The 22457-nt window shown below is 40.0% G+C and overlaps 1 protein-coding gene across 2 annotated transcripts in view; it reads left to right on the plus strand.

The window, feature by feature from the left end:
- LOC124879259 (retinoic acid receptor beta-like) overlaps positions 1-22457 on the plus strand; it is a 361385-nt gene that overhangs the window by 269864 nt on the left and 69064 nt on the right. For both annotated transcript variants that reach the window (XM_047383707.1, XM_047383709.1), the window contains one exon: positions 21806-21947. In XM_047383707.1, coding sequence (XP_047239663.1) covers positions 21806-21947 — 142 coding nt within the window. The remainder of the gene's footprint in view (positions 1-21805; positions 21948-22457) is intronic.

Here is a 22457-nt window from a genome sequence, read left to right on the forward strand (position 1 = left end):
CAATCCTCATTTAATATGTATTCTAATTTATTGAATATGACTGTAAAAAAATCATTGAGACTACAAGCCCAAAAACAAGAATTGGTGAAAGTAAAATTTCCATCTGTAAAAGTTTAGGATAATTTTGTTGTTTTTTGATTCCTGTAAAGTCACTGATTACTAATGTAGCCTTGATATTATCATTAGATTTCATGAACTGGTCACTTTTGTGTGGCCACTCTAAGGAGATGGGTTTCTTAATTTTTATATGATTTATAAGTAGCCAAATTTGAAGGAGTTGGTGATGAGATATACTTTCTATGATATTTATTTTTGTTATCGAAGACTTAATGAACTCCCTTAGAGATAGGGTTTGGAGCTCAGCCACCAGGGAGGAGCTCGGAGTAGACCCGATGCCCCTTCACATCAATAGGAGTCAGTTGAGGTGGCTTGGGCATCTGAATCAGATACCTCCTGAAGGCCTCCCCCGGGGAGGTGTTCCAGGCATGTCCCGCATGAAAGAGGCCCAGGGGACGACTTAGGATACGGTGGAGGGACTGTGTCTCTTGGCTGGAGACAGATTACAATAGAAATTATGTCAAAGGTACAGGGGTTGGACAATGAAACTGAAACACCTGTCATTTTAGTGTGGGAGGTTTCATGGCTAAATTGGACCAGCCTGGTAGCCAGTCTTCATTGATTGCACATTGCACCAGTAAGAGCAGAGTGTGAAGGTTCAATTAGCAGGGTAAGAGCAGTTTTGCTCAAACTATTGAAATGCACACAACATTATGGGTGACATACCAGAGTTCAAAAGAGGACAAATTGTTGGTGTACGTCTTGCTGGCGCATCTGTGACCAAGACAGCAAGTCTTTGTGATGTATCAAGAGCCACGGTATCCAGGGTAATGTCAGCATACCACCAAGAAGGACGAACCACATCCAACAGGATTAACTGTGGACGCAAGAGGAAGCTGTCTGAAAGGGATGTTCTGGTGCTAACCCGGATTGTATCCAAAAAACATAAAACCACGGCTGCCCAAATCACGGCAGAATTGAATGTGCACCTCAACTCTCCTGTTTCCACCAGAACTGTCCGTCGGGAGCTCCACAGGGTCAATATACACGGCCGGGCTGCTATAGCCAAACCTTTGATCACTCATGCCAATGCCAAACGTCAGTTTCAATGGTGCAAGGAGCGCAAATCTTGGGCTGTGGACAATGTGAAACATATATTGTTCTCTGATGAGTCCACCTTTACTGTTTTCCCCACATCTGGGAGAGTTACGGTGTGGAGAAGCCCCAAAGAAGCGTACCACCCAGACTGTTGCATGCCCAGAGTGAAGCATGGGGGTGGATCAGTGATGGTTTGGGCTGCCATATCATGGCATTCCCTTGGCCCAATACTTGTGCTAGATGGGCGCGTCACTGCCAAGGACTACCGAACCATTCTTGAGGACCATGTGCATCCAGTGGTTCAAACATTGTATCCTGAAGGCGGTGCCATGTATCAGGATGACAATGCACCAATACACACAGCAAGACTGGTGAAAGATTGGTTTGATGAACATGAAAGTGAAGTTGAACATCTCCCATGGCCTGCACAGTCACCAGATCTAAATATTATTGAGCCACTTTGGGGTGTTTTGGAGGAGCGAGTCAGGAAACGTTTTCCTCCACCAGTATCACGTAGTGACCTGGCCACTATCCTGCAAGAAGAATGGCTTAAAATCCCTCTGACCACTGTGCAGGACTTGTATATGTCATTCCCAAGACAAATTGACGCTGTATTGGCCACAAAAGGAGGCCCTACACCATACTAATAAATTATTGTGATCTAAAACCAGGTGTTTCAGTTTCATTGTCCAACCACTGTAAATATTTAATTGTTTTCTGCTAATTACAGAATGCCACAGATGGGGGCCCATTTAACATTCTTTGGCAAGACTGTCAATGGGCCTGAGCGTCAAGTCAAATTTAAGCTTACCCTCTCCCTCTCTTCCCACAGACTACAGAAAAAATCTCACTAAAAGAATATAAGGTATAAGATTTGATGTTGGATAACCTTTTTGACCCTGTGTGTAGAACTCCCAACACATAACTGACAAAAATAGTTTTTTAATAATTATTGTATTCCTGTCATACTACTGCTACTACTTTCCCTGTGGTATGAAACAATAGTTCCACGTTTTTGTGTTTGTGGTGGTAGGAAGGGAAAAGTTTTCTTTCTTGGTATCCCTATAAAATAACTGGTTGGTATGTACAGGTCCTTCTCAAAATATTAGCATATTGTGATAAAGTTCATTATTTTCCATAATGTCATGATGAAAATTTAACATTCATATATTTTAGATTTATTGCACACTAACTGAAATATTTCAGGTCTTTTATTGTCTTAATATGGATGATTTTGGCATACAGCTCATGAAAACCCAAAATTCCTATCTCACAAAATTAGCATATTTCATCCGACCAATAAAAGAAAAGTGTTTTTAATACAAAAAACGTCAACCTTCAAATAATCATGTACAGTTATGCACTCAATACTTGGTCAGGAATCCTTTGGCAGAAATGACTGCTTCAATGCGGCGTGGCATGGAGGCAATCAGCCTGTGGCACTGCTGAGGTCTTATGGAGGCCCAGGATGCTTCGATAGCGGCTTTTAGCTCATCCAGAGTGTTGGGTCTTGAGTCTCTCAACGTTCTCTTCACAATATCCCACAGATTCTCTATGGGGTTCAGGTCAGGAGAGTTGGCAGGCCAATTGAGCACAGTGATACCATGGTCAGTAAACCATTTACCAGTGGTTTTGGCACTGAGAGCAGGTGCCAGGTCGTGCTGAAAAATGAAATCTTCATCTCCATAAAGCTTTTCAGCAGATGGAAGCATGAAGTGCTCCAAAATCTCCTGATAGCTAGCTGCATTGACCCTGCCCTTGATAAAACACAGTGGACCAACACCAGCAGCTGACACAGCACCCCGGACCATCACTGACTGTGGGTACTTGACACTGGACTTCTGGCATTTTGGCATTTCCTTTTCCCCAGTCTTCCTCCAAACTCTGGCACCTTGATTTCTGAATGACATGCAGAATTTGCTTTAATCCGAAAAAAGTACTTTGGACCACTGAGCAACAGTCCAGTGCTGCTTCTCTGTAGCCCAGGTCTGGGGAATGCGGCACCTGTAGCCCATTTCCTGCACACGCCTGTGCACGGTGGCTCTGGATGTTTCTACTCCAGACTCAGTCCACTGCTTCCGCAGGTCCCCCAAGGTCTGGAATCGGCCCTTCTCCACAATCTTCCTCAGGGTCCGGTCACCTCTTCTCATTGTGCAGCGTTTTCTGCCACACTTTTTCCTTCCCACAGACTTCCCACTGAGGTACCTTGATACAGCACTCTGGGAACAGCCTATTCGTTCAGAAATTTCTTTCTGTGTCTTACCCTCTTGCTTGAGGGTGTCAATAGTGGCCTTCTGGACAGCAGTCAGGTCGGCAGTCTTACCCATGATTGGGGTTTTGAGTGATGAACCAGGCTGGGAGTTTTAAAGGCCTCATGAATCTTTTGCAGGTGTTTAGAGTTAACTCGTTGATTCAGATGATTAGGTTCATAGCTCGTTTAGAGACCCTTTTAATGATATGCTAATTTTGTGAGATAGGAATTTTGGGTTTTCATGAGCTGTATGCCAAAATCATCCGTATTAAGACAATAAAAGACCTGAAATATTTCAGTTAGTGTGCAATGAATCTAAAATATATGAATGTTAAATTTTCATCATGACATTATGGAAAATAATGAACTTTATCACAATATGCTAATATTTTGAGAAGGACCTGTAGATAAGGTCTAAAGGTTGTAGATGCCCCTCTTCACTGCACACTCAGTGGTCTTTGGATCCCATTTTACTCTGCTAACCCTTCAGCTCACATTGAGTGGTAGCAAGATAAATAGAAGTCCTTATGTAGTGGAGTGGAAAGCTGGTAAATAAACTAGGCCTATGTGTCAGGTCATATTTAACCCCAGGAAAACAGACAGCCGTAAAGTTTCTAGAAACTCTTATTAACTTTAAAAGTATAAATAAAAAACATGCTTTATTTTTCATTTATTTTAAAACAGTTTTGTTGAAAACAATCATATAATATGATTTTGTTTTTTCCTCTACTAAATATATCAACTCAAATTAAGGGGTGAAAGTTTTTGAGAAAGTGTGAAAGTGTGAGATTATGCTGCTGCAGTGAAGGAGGAATTCATTCGAAGGCTTTTGAAACATCCAAAGGGTCAGCTCTGGGTCTGACTACAGAGAAAACAAACAGGCTGTCTGTTTTTTGGTTATTTGTTACTGAGCGGAATCTCAGTAGGGCGCAGGGGACACTTGTCAGGTTTGGGGCCAAAAGACCTAGCACAGCATGGTGAGAAGATTGGTGCAACAGTGGAGCATCTGTGTTGTCGTTGTGATCTGAAACCTTCTCATTCTTTTCTGTGCTGCCTTTTTCTGCCTCTCGCTCAGGCTCCAGTTCTCTGTGTGTACAGCTATTCAGAGCAGGCTGGGGTGAGTCCCACAGCTCCTTCTACTTTCCCCTTATTCACTGCTCAGGGTGAACAGTATCTGCTGCTCCATCTGGTCTCCTCAGGTGCTGGGATGATCAGATTGAGACTGATTGGGTTTCAGGGGACATTTTGCAGAGAGGAACAGAACAAGATGAATGGGAGTCTGAGAGAGATGTCTTGTTTTGTAAGTTGCAGCTGCTGACTGCTGTTTTTGCCTTATCTGTTGAAGTTTCATGTTTGCCACAGTAACAGAGCAGGCCTTTGTGCAGTCGCTCCCCCTTTTTGTTTAATTGTTCTGTGATTTCTGTTGCTACAGCAAGTGAACCACAGAGTCACTGATGGCCCCATTTTGTTTTTCAAAAAGTCTACTTTTGCAAAACACACAATACTAGCATTTTTAGCCCATGATGTGTTGACTGGAGTATCCCTGTACATGTGGGATCGGGAATAAAAAATATTGTTTGGGTACCATTTGTCTGTGAGATTTTGACATTTAACAGTTAGAACCTTCTGGGCAGTCAGTGATTTTTTTTCTTTGAACTAATTTTCAGTTCAGTGTATTTATATAGCACCAATTCACAACAAATTTTGTTTCAAGGTATAAAAAACAATCACAAAAATATCTGATTTACATACAGAAATACATAGTCACTTTAGTCCAATCATACAGACAGACCCAAAATCAGTTACATCCATTCCCATTCAAATTGATTCAAAAAGATTTCTATCTAAAGAACCAAGCAGACTGAATCGAGCCCGTGAATTGCAGCATTAATTCCTTCTGCTTGAGCAGCAATCCCTCATACCGAGCATGCATGAGGAGACAGTGGAAAGGAAAACTCCTGTTTAACAGGAAGAAACCTCCAGCAGAACCAGAACCTGGCTCAGTCTGAGTGGCTATCCACCATGACTGACCGACGGTTTGACAATACAGAGGATACACACTAAATAACACAGAGGCACTGATCCAGTAGTACTTTCTATATTAAAGAAAAGTAAAAAGTTAATGGCAGTAGGAGCTCCTTTAGTGGCTTCATCTAGGAGAGAAGCACAGCTAAACAGATAAACTTTGACCAGTTTTCACGTCTACAGGTTGAAAAAGAGCACACACAGTTTGTCACAGTAAAAGCTCAGCCAATAACTATGTCTAGGAGAGAGACAGGGCTAAACACTGAGATACAAGGTCAAGTATATTATCTGTAGAAGGAGAACTGCAAGCTTAGACAGTAATACAAGCGCTACCAGTGGTTGTCCCAACATTGACTTGGTAATGGACGCAGTGCAAAATGCTCTAAGACAGAGTGGACCCTCTGATCTTTTTACTCAATTAATAATGGAAGTGGTTTTTCTTAAATAATGCTAACAATATTAGTAATGATTATTATTATTACTTTCATTATTATTATTATTATTATTATTATTATAAAAAGTATATGTTTTAATATCCCCACCTCTCCATTATATCATTCACTAAGCACTAAAGCTGCTAGTTGCAGAGGTATTGAATGTGGATGAGTTCAACTTTAAGTATATACCAAGGGCAATCATGCACAAAAGAGTTGAATGATCGTGCATCGCAGGAGTGATTTCAGATAGATAGCGACAAAAGTCAAAGAGAAGATTCACAACATGGTCAAGACCTGTAAGAATGTATGGCATGGAGATGGTGCTAACAAAAAGACAGGAAGTAGAACGGGACGTGGCAAACCTAAAGATGTTAACCAAAATGGGCAGGATTAGAACAAATATATTAAGATAGCTTAAGTTGATAGAAAGGGTAAGAGACACAGGACTGAGATGGTTTGGACACGTATAGAGGAGGGATAGTGCATATATTGGAAACAGGAAGTTGAATACGATGCAATGAAGCAACTTTCCACTGTCGCTACATACTCAATGATGAGTTAATGCTGCAAGTCACTGACTCAATACAATCTTCTGAGTTTCCTTAGATAGAAACTTTTTGACTGCAATGACTGCATTGTTTGATAACTAGGATCAATTTAGAATAGATTTGGAATCTGTATGTGTCATGATGTGCAGGTGTGTGAGTTTCTTATTTGATATCTGTTGCTTCCCTGTTGTTTATCTTCGCTAGTTACTTACTTTACTCTCTAGTTACTTCTTTGTTTATTCCTGTACATTCAGACTTCTGTTGGATTCCTTCCTTCCTCTCTGTCTGCTCCTACCCATTCTCTCTCCTCCCTTAGCTCTCTCTCTCTTCATTGGTCTCAGCTGTTAGTCATTCTCACCTGGTTATTCTCACCTGCTTGCCATGCCTTTCTCCTCACTTCTCCCCGTGTATATAACCTCTCTGGTTTTTCACATTGATTACTGGATTTTACTGTTAGCCAGCCCGTTCCATGCCCGTCTCATCACCTATGCTCCATGTCCTGTTTATACCTTTTGTAAGTTTTCATTTCTGTTATTATTAATGACTTCAACTCACCATGCGGATCCCAGGCTTCTGTTTACACTTTGGTCCTGCAAGAAACCATCACTCCCTGACGTAATGATTCAACTGAATTGACTTTTTCCTGTAAAGTGCCTTGAGATGACATGTGTTGTGAATTGGTGCTATATAAATAAACAAATTGAATTGAATATGGAGCTGTTGGGTTCAGGAAGAACAGAGAAGGAATGAGAAGGTTTTGGGATGAGGGTTTGTGACAGAAGAAATTACTGGGATAAGGTGAGATGCAGGCACATTATCTTGCTGTGAACACAGTAAACCAGATGACATTCTACTTACACTGAAAGTTGGAATTATTGAAAAAGCCATACTTGTTCAGTCTGTTTCTGTTCTATCACTGAGCACTGTACAGTCTGTCCTCAGGGTGAACTAACTTAGACTTCCACTTCTAAGAAGATTGGCGGCCATCTTCAGGGCTGTCAGCCATGGATCAGTGATGTAGTGTCATCTTTCATTTGGAAGCTTCAGGGTGTGATACCCAGCCAAGTGTTTGGTTTAATGAGAAGAACATTATAAATTGCTTAGTGTAACTTACCAGATGGTAAAAAAGCCCTATATAAGTCTGGTCTAGTTACATTGTCTTACATAAGTCCTTCTCAGTGCAGAAGCGTTGCCTGTTTATTCATTTGAGGTTGAAATGGATTGTACTTAATTTCATATATGCAGCAATCACAGTTCAGTAGCTAATTTCAGATCAAGTCATTTTTGTTTTTAAATAAAGGCGCTAATATGATCAAGTTGACGTAAACTGCATGATGTTTGTTGTCAACTGCCACTATATTAATTAGCTTAATTGAATTACATTTTTAACTGGTATCTCGTATTAGTGATTAGTGTGGTTAGCATTATAAACAGGCTGTGGGTGTATTTCTTAAATAACTTTTATCCTTAACTCAGCTTAACTCAGATTTTCAAAACCAGGCAGCATTTCTAAATCCGGCATTTTCCATAAAGGATGAAGGTAGAAAGGTCAAAAGGATAAACCAAGCACCTTTGCTGTATTCTGTTCAACCTTACTTTTATCTGCTAGTCTTTCTCTTTCTTCCTGTCCAGCAGCTTATTTGATCTGTAGTCTTAAAATACTTTCTTATGATTTTGACTTCTTTTTAAACACACAGTAACTTGTTCCCTCAGTAATACCTTCTAAACTGAAGGTTGTTGCTGCTGGATAAAAATACTTGGAATGCTGCTCTTAAATCTTGTAAACATGGAATTAGACAGAATTAGTTTTTGTATTTCAAAACTTTACAAATAGCTGGAATCCAGAAAACGCCTACAGAATTCTGATTGGTGCATCTCTACAACAGCCATGCCTCAACGTTTCTTATCAGGCTGCATGTGTGTGTGACTGGAAGCAGATAACAGCAAGGCTGAATTGTGTACAGCAAAGTAGTTGTTTTATCCCCAAAAGTATTCCAACCTCTGTCTGAAGGTACGTGTGGTTTTTGGAAATGTTGGCAGGCATTTGAACATCTCAGTGTTAAGGTACAAGGTTTAAATTCTCCAGGGAATGCACGTAAGAGTGCCAGCTAACCTCAGGGATTTTTTATATAAGATACTAAAGCTAGTTTAAAATGGAAAATCCGTTAAAAATGTTGTCCTTATTTTAAAATATTGGTAAAACTCTGTTATAGAGCACTTTTTAAAGTTTCCAACCGGCTTTTTCAGTCTAGGGCCAATCAAGTTAAAAATCCACCAATTCTGGTCACCAGCCAATATCTCAGTGCATCTCTAGAAAAATTGTTGGAATCCTAGACTCAGTACTTTATTTTGTTAGTTATTTAGTGTTTGGTGTTTTGTGATGACAATCAGTGCCATTTTTCTGATAAACCTCTTCAAATATAACAGAGATGCTTCAGGAAGCATGTGCCTTCTCTCTCTTACATCTTCCCGTCCATGCTGCGAGTCCCTCCGCTGAACTTTGACGTGTTTTTCCAGTGAACCTGAGGTGTAAGTAATAGCTTGTACTGGATAAACTGGATAAATATCAGCCCTCTCTTACACACACATGCACACACACCTCTCCTGTTCCAGTTCCCCACTCTACCTGTGCTCATTTTACAACCACCCGCCACCCTGTCCCCCCACACCCCTGGGGTCTCCAGTGTCCTCTCCACTTTCCGCCACAGTGATAAGATGTCGGCGCGATTAAGAGCGAAAGCTAATCCACTAACTCCCCCCTCCCCACAGTCCCACCCCCCATAGCCGTGTTGAATGCCAAAGCAACTCAAAACACACCACAGAGGCGGGCAGCCAGCTGATGTCAGGAGCTAAGAAAGGGCAGGAGAGAGAGCAAGAAAGAGGAGGAGGCCAGGTGGACAAGGAGTTAGATTGTAGCTCAATAATTAATGGGCCGCACTTTCGTTTTTTAATCTGTAAATGAGAAGGCCTAAGATAGCCGGGCTGCTGCTCTGTTATCCTATCCCCCGCCCATTAAGATAACAAGATGTTGGATAATGATCTCTGTAAAGGTGCAGTTTATCAGTCCAGAGAGAAGTGGCCTCGTTTCCCAGGTGGCTATGGCTGTGTCCGCTTATGCTGCTTCAGGTGCTTGTAGTGCTAAACAGCATTAATATGGAGCTCTGATATGAAGATGGCTCTATCTGTCACAAGATCTGGGAGTTTTACCTTCTGGTTGCTCGTTCTGCAAACATTATCAGCAGTTGATTGCATGTTTAGAAAATAATTTACTAAACGTCTTGGTTAGTCAGCACCTCTTATTCATCAATCATGATTTGTTTCTGGAGTTCTTTGCTTAGCTTTTTTCCTTTGGTGAAGGAAGGAGTGAGGGGCGAGAATCGCATAAGATATTGCTTAATATCTGTCACTAAGTTTCCTCTGCTCCTGTGGTGACTGTTGATTTTTTAAAAGTTATTTCTGTCTGTCTCTCTAGTTGTTGTATGACATTACGTGCTTGGAATGTTAATTTTATATATTACAGGTTCTTCCTATTTTATTCTGTTTTCCTGTCATTTCAGTCATAATTTATTGAATCTTCTACACTCACCGGCCATTTTATTAGGTACACCTTGCTAGTACCGGGTTGGACCCCCTTTTGCCTTCAGAACTGCCTTAATCCTTCGTGGCATAGATTCAACAAGGTACTGGAAACATTCCTCAGAGAGTTTGGTCCATATTGACATGATAGCATCACACAGATGCTGCAGATTCGTCGGCTGAACATCCATGATGAGAATCTCTCGTTCCACCACATCCTAAAGGTGCTCTATTGGATCGAGATCTGGTGACTGTGGAGGTCATTTGAGTACAATGAACTCATTGTCATGTTCAAGAAACCAGTCTGAGATGATTCGTGCTTTATGACATGGTGCGCTATCCTGCTGGAAGGAACCATCAGAAGATGGGTACACTGTGGTCGTAAGGGATGGACAGCAACAATACTCAGGTAGGCTGTGGCGTTGACACGATGCTCAATTGGTACTAAGGGGCCCAAAGTACGCCAAGAAAATACCCCCCCCCCATTAGACCACCAGCCTGAACGGTTGATACAAGGCAGGATGGATCCATGCTTTCATGTTGTTGACGCCAAATTCTGACCCTACCATCCGAATGTCGCAGCAGAAATCGAGACTCATCAGACCAGGCAACGTTTTTCCAATCTTCTATTGTCCAATTTTGGTGAGCCTGTGCGAATTGTAGCCTCAGTTTCCTGTTCTTAGCTGACAGGAGTGGCACCCGGTGTGGCTTTCTGCTGCTGTAGCCCATCTGCCTCAAGGTTTGACATGTTGTGCGTTCAGAGATGCTCTTCTGCATGCCTTGGTTGTAACGAGTGGTTATTTGAGTTACTGTTGCCTTTCTATCAGCTGGAACCAGTCTGGCCATTCTCCTCTGACCTCTGGCATGAACAAGGCATTTGCGCCCACAGAACACCCGCTCACTGGATATTTTCTCTTTTTCGGACCATTCTCTGTAAACCCTAGAGATGGTAGTGCATGAAAATCCCAGTAGATCAGCATTTTCTGAAATACTCAGACCAGCCCGTCTGGCACAAACAACCATGCCACGTTCAAAGTCATTTGTATCACCTTTCTACCCCATTCATATGCTCAGTTTGAACTGCAGCAGATCATCTTGACCATGTCTACATGCCTAAATGCATTGAGTTGCTGCCATGTGATTGGCTGATTAGAAATTTGGGTCAACAAACAGTTGGACAGGTGTACCCAGCGCCATAGAAAGAGAGAGTTACGACACTCCCATTGACTTCGATAGAAAGAATGGAATACGAAAGTCACGTGGGTCATGGAGCTGCTAATAGTTCCAAACACCAGCAGCTCCAGCATTGGACGTAGTTCATTCTCAGTGTTTCGGAACGATTTTTTACGGTAAGTTGATGAAAATACAACATTATGTTGCTATTGTGAAGCTTTAGTTGACGGTTCTGTATCGCAGTTTAGCAATTATATTTTATATCGCCAGGTTTAGTTAATTAAGCATGTTAACTCGCTTGTTGTATTTTAACTGCAGCTATCTGATAGCAAGCATGGCGGGTTTAGACGGGTCTATCTCATTGTGTCTGATTCAGCATTTTAAAATGTCCATAACAGCTTACATTCTTGATAATTTTCTAATTTTTATTGTAATTCCAGCTACTGAATTAGCACATCTTGAAAAATACTGTGATATTGGCATGGTTAATTTAGTTAAAGTTATAGAGTGTTTGTCAACGATGGCCACATAAATAGGGACATTATCATTAAACGTGATTGTGAAGATGAGTAATTGTTTTATTATTCTTTTCCAGGTAAACCACACGAGAATGGCTTAAGTGAACTGCTGAACCATGTTGCATACAAAGCACCACAAAGGTAACAAGATCTAATTTTTCTGTCCTTAAAATTAATAAGAGCTGAATCAAGATGTTTGAACAATGTGATTTTAAGACCGTCATAAAGTTGTACTACTGTATTTTTGTTGATTTAGAGTGCTGGAGCTGACTGGTTGATGGGGAGGCTGTCAAAATGAAAATCAAATCAAAGTGATCAGAAATTAGTTCATCACATATTAAATACAATCATTGCAACATTTTTTTGCTGAAATTTACTAAAGATGCCAAGAGCATGTATGGATATAACCTATGCAGAATCAATGAAATGAAATGTATCTTTCATTAAAGACATGTTTTGCTGATATCCTTAGTCTCAGCCTGATGAATCTGGTGGTTATTTTTCTTTGCACATCATGACATGAAGGAAGCATGGTTTCTGATAGATTTGCTTCTCTCTCTAGAGTATCCATGGGATTTGGGAGCTCCATGACAGATTGACTGGACCTTGTTCTGACCAGACTGAAGGCTTCAAGTGATTGCTGACACAGTACTCCTGGTTTGAATCCCTTCAGTATTAATAGAGTACTGTACTCTCCTTCCAAAGTGTCATCATTTTGCGTAAATGAACTTGAGCATCCATCACAGATGTTGAAATGTTTGATGACTTTATTTACAATGTATCCTGTAAGATGGTACAGAATACATGTTTCGCTGTTGGTGAAGTCAGGAGTATCTGTGTTTCCAATCAGCTGCTCCACACAAAGGCAAGGGCTGGGAAATGTCTCCTTAATGTCCAGGAACTCTGCCAGAAGACTGCCGCCTTCCATTTGGTGCTTCCAAATGCAGCACACCCAACCATGGTAACCTGCGGAACCTCAAAGGAAGTGTGTCTGTGTGGGTGTGTATATATATCTCCATCTATATCTCTCTATATCTATATCTCTCTACCTAGATCTAGATATATACATATATATATATATATATATATATATATATATATATATATTAGATATAGAGATATAGAAATAATATAAATATAATACATAGAGAGAAAGATGGATAGTATTTTGAAGAAACACATTTACTTTTCTTCATATTTACTGGAAGGCATTTACTTTTTTTGCCTTCCAGTATGACCTTCCAGCTATGATAGTGATTCTGAGTCATCTAAACTGTTTCTGTATTGTTTTCAGGGAGGTCAGCAGATGCGGTGACCGACTTCAAAGGGAGCTGCTGCCAATGATGCCAAGGAGGATGAACGCTCATTCGGACTTGGGCACATTTCTACCTTGTCCAAATTTGATCAGATACAGTTTATTGGTGCAGATGTAATTAATAAACTGTATTAATGGTAGCGCAAGTACTTCTTTATTAAAGGTGGTTTTGCATTTTACATATCTTACAATAAATTGTTTGGTCATTTATTTTTGCACAATTCACAGTTGTTTTGTCATCAAATATGATTTTATCTACATTTTCAATTAAATGAACATTTTAGTCAATGAATTACAATTTTACAACAGTTATCAGACTACTTGCCCAATCAACTCTGTTATAGATACAAGTACTCAGTTCGCATGGTAGCAAAAAATAGAATAATTATGTCTTCTACAAAAATTAAGAATTCCCAGGTCTTCAGTCATATTTTCATACAGCTACATATTTTCCTAAATCTTTAAAACTCATTAAATTTTTAAATTAAATAATAAAAAAATTAGATTCTACTCATTTTCCATCTGTAATATTTGGATGTATTTTTGAAATGCATAGGCAATAGATCTTTCCACGTAGTATAGGATGTAGATCTGAAGGTGAGAAAATAATCAGGTGTGACTTTTCCTCCATCCAGGACTTATACAGGTCTAGGGTCAGAAAAAGAGCTGCAGACCCCATACACCCTGCACATAAACTGTTCAGAGCTGTACCTTCAGGTGGAGCAACAGAGCACTGTTCACTAAAACCAGCCGACACAGAGACAGTTTCTTCCCCCAGGCTGTTTCTCTGCTGAACATTTAATAGAATACAAAACAACAGCATACAGATGTTGCAAATGCACCTTCTTATTCTTTATTAAATATGTGTATATTTGTATATTGTATATATGTATATTCTGTAATGCAAAAACATAACCAGAGAGCAAAGTGTACCAGAGTCAAATTCCTTGTTTGTTTGTACGAACTTGGCAATAAAGCTGATTCTGATTCTGATTCTGAAGTTTGATCAGAGCTTTTAACTGCTGGCACAGAATTAATACAGTTATAGCATTCCCATGTTAGCATGCTAGCATGCAAAGGAGATCAGAAAGAGCATTTATAATAGGTATTGTTACTTCTGTTAGGCTTTTCAAATTATTATTTAGTAACCAGTAATCAGTTGATTATTATTTAATTACCGAAAGTCACAGGAAAGAGTGAAAATAGTTGCTTTTTGCGTTATGTGGCGTCTGAATCCCTTTAAACTGACTGACCTGAGATGTTTGGAACTATTGAGAACTACATGAACAACGTGACCGCCTATCGACGAGTTCAAAGAGTGTCGTAACTCTCTCTTTCTATGGCGCTGGGTGTACCTAATAAAGCAGCCAGTGAGTGTATATCCTCTGTGTGGCAGCAGGAATGCATTACATGCTTGTAAAATGACAATCTGTAAAACAAAGCTGTACAATAACCAATACCTGCAGCAGCCATTATACTTTTTAGAAATATCTGCATATTTCTATATCCATATAGTCAGTTGTATGGAAATGGTTTTGTTCACTTTAACCATTGCAGGGGGGGGGGAACTAGCATCTCTGCTGTCCTCTACTTCCTTGTGTATGAAGTGTGATTCATCCTCAGTATGTCCCCACAGCTGAAACCTCTGATCCTATTATTATTTAGCACAGCTGCCTCCCAAATCCCCCATTGCACTTTACTAAGGTAAACACCTTTGTTCAAGACTCAGTTCAAGGGTGTCCTTTAGTTGCACATTTATAAGCCTCCAACAAGTAAACCCTAAGGACGTATGCTTGCAAATATCAAAGCAGTCTACTGTCTCAGTTCAACGCTCGTGTCATGTGGCCACTGGGGGAAAGGACAAGACTGCAGGTCTAAAGAAGAAAGAAACAAGAAAAGAGTTCATTAAAAGACTAAAGAGGAAATGTGATGATTGAGGACAAATCTTTGATGATTGTGTGTCTCAGCATTAGCTTGGACACTTATGGTGATATACTAAAGGCTTGAAGAGACTGACTGTTGAACTGATTAAGTCTTATTCTTAGTTATAGTCTTTCTAGAGTCATTCATAAGCAGCTTGTGGAACTAAATAGCACACAAAGTTTCTGAAGAGTTTCCTGCAGTACGTCCTGTGTTTGTCTGTGCTGACCTCTGTTTGTGGTACTGGTGACCATTGTTGGGCATGTTACCTTAAAAAGTAATTCGTTCTAGTTACTAGTTACTTCTCCCAAAAAGTAACTGAGTTAGTAAGTGAGTTACTCCACTTGTTAACTAGTTAACACAAAATTAAGTATTGTGTTAATTTTTTTAAGTTTAAATATGTAAATATTTTTTTTTTCCAAGGTTTCACATGCCAGTTGCATAAAGTGCATTACATAGTCTTTTACCTCAAGGAGAATAAAGTAGTTTCTGTACTTCCACTTTGAAAATGCAATCTTTCCCTCCAGACCCACCATTGTTGCAGATTACATCTGCTAGTTTGCCTGAGCAGGGCTGCTGTGTGCATTTGTGGTTTGTGTGTAAAGTGAACACTGCCTCTGATTGGCTTACCATGAAAGCTTGGCCAATCATCATCACTTATGCGACTCTTGCCCCTCGCTCCTTCCTTCACCAAAGGAAAAAAGCTAAGCTCCTGTGGCTGTGAGCCACAATAGATGACAGGAGGTTCAATGAGTAGCTTTACTTTATAACGCGCCGTATTTAATTGTCGTTAACAGTAAAGGCTTAACGATGGAAAAAGTAATTTGTTTGATTACTCCTTACTGAATAAAGTAACGCCATTTATTTTAGTGCTGTTATTCCCTACATTGCTGATGACTAAAGTCGATGGTATCCGTCTTTTACCTTTAAAGCTTTTTCAACAATACCAGGGTATATATTATTACCATCTGCCTACACAGACCAATGTTATATTATAATGCATCAAACTTAAGCATAGAATGTTTTATCACTGATTTTTTTTTACCCTTACTTTCTTAAATTAAAGATACAATAAACAACAGAACAAACAGATCTAAGCCACAGAAAAGACAAGAGAGGAGTGCTGTATTTTTATTATAACAAAACATTTTAACCCAGTCACCCATACTGAATATCACAGTGTTTTACAGAGTTTACATTCAAATATAATGGTAAAATCAGGCAACCTTAGTGGAAATATTTAATTTAAAGAAGCACAGACTTCAGCTTCAGCCTTCAAGCCTTTTTAAGAGATTTTAAATGGTAAAGTTAGAATATTTTACTGTGTTTCTTGCAACTACAGGAAAACATGGAACGATTCTATCACAAATTTTCCTGATATCGGCCAAGTCCAATATTCTCACTTTTGAAGTGAAGAAATAAGTTATACGATTTTTTTTTGGCATTTCACGATGTAGTCCACATGAATATATATGGCTCATAACTGATATTCTATTTTTATCAGTCTATTCAATTTTAACAGAAGCAATGTTCTTACTGTTCTTTGTATTGAAAATAAAAACTGTAATTTGTGATTCTATGATGAAATGACCTCCATTTTGTCCGGGAAAGGTAACAACTAAAGCTTTGCGGAAATTCAAAAGTTTTCAGTGAAATGTATTTCTAGAGGGTAGTTTTTTATTATTTTTAAAGCCTTTACCTTTGAGTCATGATTATTCATTGCTTCAAGTTGCTATTCATTTCTTTGTCTTGAAGAGTTCAAGCTCATATACAGCAAATTGGTCTTGGGAAGTATTTTCTTGGCAAGTGAACAACACACTGACCCTTCACATGCTATGCTGTATAGCACATCCCACACACACTGATTTCCAAGTCTAAGTGACCTGCATCATCTCAGCTTTGAATGACATAAGCACCTGAGTAGCCTTGGTTCCTGCATCCAATCAGAACACACTTTCGTAGCAGCTGATGGGGATGCAGGATGCTTCCATTGTCATCCATCAGTTTCTACCAACCCCCTCAGCTTGAATCTGCCAAGATAAAGGCCCCTATTAAAAAAATGAGTAATATCAGCTGATGATGGGTTGGGGTGGGGGAAGGTTGACCTCGGATTGGTCATATGCCACCGCGGGACACAAGAGACTGTATTTGACTAGAGCCTGTGTTGCGGGGAGGTTGGTGGCACAGTTGACAGATGCTTTAGGCTGATGTAAGATGGGCTTCAGAGTCAGCCGTTTCAGTCATGTGATCTAATCTGTTACCCATCATGTGTCCTGGCTCAGTAATGAATAGGGAAGGTCTTATCCATCATAGAAAGTTATGGTAAATGGAATTTTAACCCTCCCACCCCCTCGTAGGCGCGAACCCTCTGAATATGTAAAAAAAGGCCTGGATGAATGATAATGATTTCAAAAGATCTCGCAGCAATGGCAAATGAATCCAAAGTGAGGAATAAAATTCTTCAAAGAATCTGGCTTCCTGTGTGAAATCTTGCCAATAAATGATAATGTGTTGTTCCCCTATTATTGGGTTCCAGCAATTTTAATCACAGTATTTTCATTATTTATGTCCAACATTGAAGCATTGCAGGCTTTCATGGTTTAACCTAAGGATGACTCACATCTGAATATAGGATTTATAAATTTCTAGTAGGGTTGTACAGGTCCTTCTCAAAATATTAGCATATTGTGTTAAAGTTCATTATTTTCCATAATGTAATGATGAAAATTTAACATTCATATATTTTAGATTCATTGCACACTAACTGAAATATTTCAGGTCTTTTATTGTCTTAATACAGATGATTTTGGCATACAGCTCATGAAAACCCAACATTCCTATCTCACAAAATTAGCATATCATTAAAAGGGTCTCTAAACGAGCAATGAACCTAATCATCTGAATCAACGAGTTAACTCTAAACACCTGCAAAAGATTCCTGAGGCCTTTAAAACTCCCAGCCTGGTTCATCACTCAAAACCCCAATCATGGGTAAGACTGCCGACCTGACTGCTGTCCAGAAGGCCACTATTGACACCCTCAAGCAAGAGGGTAAGACACAGAAAGAAATTTCTGAACGAATAGGCTGTTCCCAGAGTGCTGTATCAAGGCACCTCAGTGGGAAGTCTGTGGGAAGGAAAAAGTGTGGCAGAAAACGCTGCACAACGAGAAGAGGTGACCGGACCCTGAGGAAGATTGTGGAGAAGGGCCGATTCCAGACCTTGGGGGACCTGCGGAAGCAGTGGACTGAGTCTGGAGTAGAAATATCCAGAGCCACCGTGCACAGGTGTGTGCAGGAAATGGGCTACAGGTGCCGCATTCCCCAGGTCAAGCCACTTTTGAACCAGAAACAGCGGCAGAAGCGCCTGACCTGGGCTACAGAGAAGCAGCACTGAACTGTTGCTCAGTGGTCCAAAGTACTTTTTTCGGATGAAAGCAAATTCTGCATGTCATTCGGAAATCAAGGTGCCAGAGTCTGGAGGAAGACTGGGGAGAAGGAAATGCCAAAATGCCAGAAGTCTAGTGTCAAGTACCCACAGTCAGTGATGGTCTGGGGTGCCGTGTCAGCTGCTGGTGTTGGTCCACTGTGTTTTATCAAGGGCAGGGTCAATGCAGCTAGCTATCAGGAGATTTTGGAGCACTTCATGCTTCCATCTGCTGAAAAGCTTTATGAAAATGAAGATTTCATTTTTCAGCACGACCTGGCAGCTGCTCACAGTGCCAAAACCACTGGTAAATGGTTTACTGACCATGGTATCACTGTGCTTAATTGGCCTGCCAACTCTCCTGGCCTGAACCCCATAGAGAATCTGTGGGATATTGTGAAGAGAAGGTTGAGAGACTCGAGACCCAACACTGTGGATGAGCTAAAGGCCGCTATCGAAGCATCCTGGGCCTCCATAAGACCTCAGCAGTGCCACAGGCTGATTGCCTCCATGCCACGCCGCATTGAAGCAGTCATTTCTGCCAAAGGATTCCCGACCAAGTATTGAGTGCATAACTGTACATGATTATTTGAAGGTTGACGTTTTTTGTATTAAAAACACTTTTCTTTTATTGGTCGGATGAAATATGCTAATTTTGTGAGATAGGAATTTTGGGTTTTCATGAGCTGTATGCCAAAATCATCCATATTAAGACAATAAAAGACCTGAAATCTTTCAGTTAGTGTGCAATGAATCTAAAATATATGAATGTTAAATTTTCATCATGACATTATGGAAAATAATGAACTTTATCACAATATGCTAATATTTTGAGAAGGACCTGTATGGGGGAAATTTTCTGCCAAAAATCAAGAGCACATATTTTCAATTTGAGAGCAGGGTTTCATTCTGCTTGTACTCAAACTTAGTAATGCCTGCCTTCAAAACATCTGCTTTCTTTTAAATATACTCTGTTCTCTCTCAAATCTTTGTTTCTGCGCTCTGATCTAATGCTTCTTGCATAGATCAGTTCTCCTCTTGCTAGCTTCATCCTCAGAGCTCAGAAACAAAGATACTACTAGACGACTACTCTTCCTACTGAGCCACAGTCGCTTCAATGTTACACAATAACCTTTAATGTGATTTATGAGGATTTTATGAGAACAACCCAAAGACATAATGAACAAAATTATATGCGGTTTGCTAAATGTTTAACAAATGAAAACACAAAAAGTGTGTATGTATTTGTTCTTGACACCTTTTACTCTGATATGCCTAAATAAAATCCAGTGAAACCAGTTACTTCTGCCTATATGTAATTTAATCTCTATAACTCCAGCTGTTCTGTGAAGGCCTCAGAGGTTTTTTAGAGAACAGACTGGTCAGATTAGGTCATCAAACAATACACAAAGCTTCAAATCTCTCAGAGAGCAGTATGGTATTTAAAAATCAAAACAATTATAGACTATGGCAAAACTGCAAACCTACCAAGATATTGCCCTTCATGCTGACAGGCCTTGGGACCTGCCAAGCATGTGAAAGAAGGTCCTTTAGTCAGGCGACACTAGGCATAACTGGTATGAGATTCTTATACAGTAGTATGATAATCTGTAGGAACAGTATGACAGAAAACAGTTGTGGTTTGAAACTGTAACTTTTAAAAACTATGGTATACCTTAGTTGGCATGAACCAGTAACTGGTTCATGCCAATGAAGCCAACTGGAATAAAAATCTTGCTACCAGAGGGCACTGTGTACAAATAAGGAAAGCCTGAGCTTGGCAGGCCCGTTACAGGATGTGATCCAGAAATAAACAGAAAGAATAAACCCTGTTTAATTTTTTATTTATTCGCTTTTTTGCTGCGCATCATCTGCTGTTTGAAAGACAACTGTGTGTAAATGGCTCCATATGAAGCTGTTTGTTTAATGAAATATTTGAAATATTTAAGGAGGATGACCTGCAGCTGCTAATAATTTTGAGTTGGAAATAGCCAGGGCTACAATCAAATGGTTTAAATCAGTTCTGTCCAAAGTTTTTACTTGTGGGTCAAATCTGCCAAGTTGAATGTATTCAGTCTGACAGGAATATGGGTTATATTCAAAAAGGAGAGCTGTATTTATGAGAGTTTAGTAAATGTGTGTACCCAAGTCTGCTTTTGAGTGTGGCCCTATGTACCATTAAACTAAAATGAAAGAAACTGGCTTGATCAGGGGGACCTTGCGTGCACTGCAGGATTTTAATCCATGGTGGCGTAGTGTGTTACTAATGGTCTTCTTTGAGACTGTGGTCCCAGCTCTCTTCAGGTCATTGATTAGGTCCTGCCATGTAGTTCTGGGCTGATCCCTCACGTTCCTCATGATCATTGATGCCCCACGAGGTAAGATCTTGCATGGACCAGACTGAGAGAGATTAACTGTCATCTTGAACTTCTTCCATTTTCTTATAATTGCGCCAACAGTTGTTACCTTCTCACCAAGCTGCTTGGCTATTTTCCTGTAGCCCATCCCAGCCTTGTGCAGTTCTACTATTTTATCCATGATGTCCTTCCACAGCTCTCTCGTCTTGGCTATGGTGGAGAGGTTGGAGTTTGATTGAGTGTGTGGACAGGTGTCTTTTATACAGATAAACAGTTCAAACAGGTGCAGTTAATACAGGTAATGAGTGGAGAACAGGAGGGTTTCTTAAAGACAAACTAACAGGCCTGTGAGAGCCGGGATTCTTACTGGTTGTTAGGTGATCAAATACTTATGTCATGCAATAAAATGCAAATTCATTACTTAAAAATCACATAATGTGATTTTTCTGGATTTGTGTTTTAGATTCCGTCACCCACAGTAAAGGAGTGCCTAGGATAAAAATTAAAAACTTCTACATGCTTTGCAAGTGGGAAAACCTGCAAAATTTGCAGTGTATCAAATACTTGTTCTCCCACTGTAATTCTTAACTAGGGTTCAGTTAATGTATTTTACTTCTATGCTGTTTCACTGAATTACAATGAAAGCATTCATTTGGAGGGCGAGAAGCTTTGGTCTTTCACAGAACTCAATGTCACCTTGTCAAGTTCAGAAGTGGTGTGTCCCAGCGCAGCTGAACCAAAGTTCTTGATAATCTCCCAAACAGCGCCAGCAGCCTCTGTTTGATACTGAAAGGTTCTTCCTCTCTGTTCCCACCAGCACTCTGTGTCTGAGCTTAAATCCAACATTAGAGACTGTGAAGAGCTCCCAGCAGGGATGTGCTAACTCTGAGCAGCAATGGCAGCAAAAGACAAAACAGGCTGCACATGGTTATTCTGACTGCTGTGACATTATGTTCATTGGCAGGAAAATTCATTGGAAATGTGTGAATATAAAAATTAAAAAAAACAGGCAACATTTAAAGATTGAAAGAGAAATAATGTTCAGAGGCTGCTTCACATTAGACTCCTTATCCACCTTATCTATCCCCTCTGTGTGATTCCTCAGGGCTTTTTCCGTCGAAGCATTCAGAAGAACATGGTGTACACCTGTCACCGGGACAAGAACTGCATCATAAACAAAGTGACGAGGAACCGCTGCCAGTACTGTCGCCTGCAGAAGTGCTTCGCTGTGGGAATGTCCAAAGAGTGTAAGTGTCTAATGCAGCTGACATTGTGACACAATTCAAGATCTTTGAAAGGTTTTCATTTTACAATAACTCAAGACCACATTGTACAGGTCCTTCTCAAAATATTAGCATATTGTGATGAAGTTCATTATTTTCCATAATTTCATGATGAAAATTTAACATTCATATATTTTTGATTCATTGCACACTAACTGAAATATTTCAGGTCTTTTATTGTCTTAATACGGATGATTTTGGCATACAGCTCATGAAAACCCAAAATTCCTATCTCACAAAATTAGCATATTTCATCCGACCAATAAAAGAAAAGTGTTTTTAATACAAAAAACGTCAACATTCAAATAATCATGTACAGTTATGCACTCAATACTTGGTCGGGAATTTTTTTGCAGAAATGACTGCTTCAATGCGGCGTGGCATGGAGGCAATCAGCCTGTGGCACTGCTGAGGTCTTATGGAGGCCCAGGATGCTTCGATAGCGGCCTTTAGCTCATCCACAGTGTTGGGTCT

The sequence above is a fragment of the Girardinichthys multiradiatus genome, chromosome 13 (genome assembly GCF_021462225.1).
Source record: "Girardinichthys multiradiatus isolate DD_20200921_A chromosome 13, DD_fGirMul_XY1, whole genome shotgun sequence".
Lineage (NCBI taxonomy): Eukaryota > Metazoa > Chordata > Actinopteri > Cyprinodontiformes > Goodeidae > Girardinichthys > Girardinichthys multiradiatus.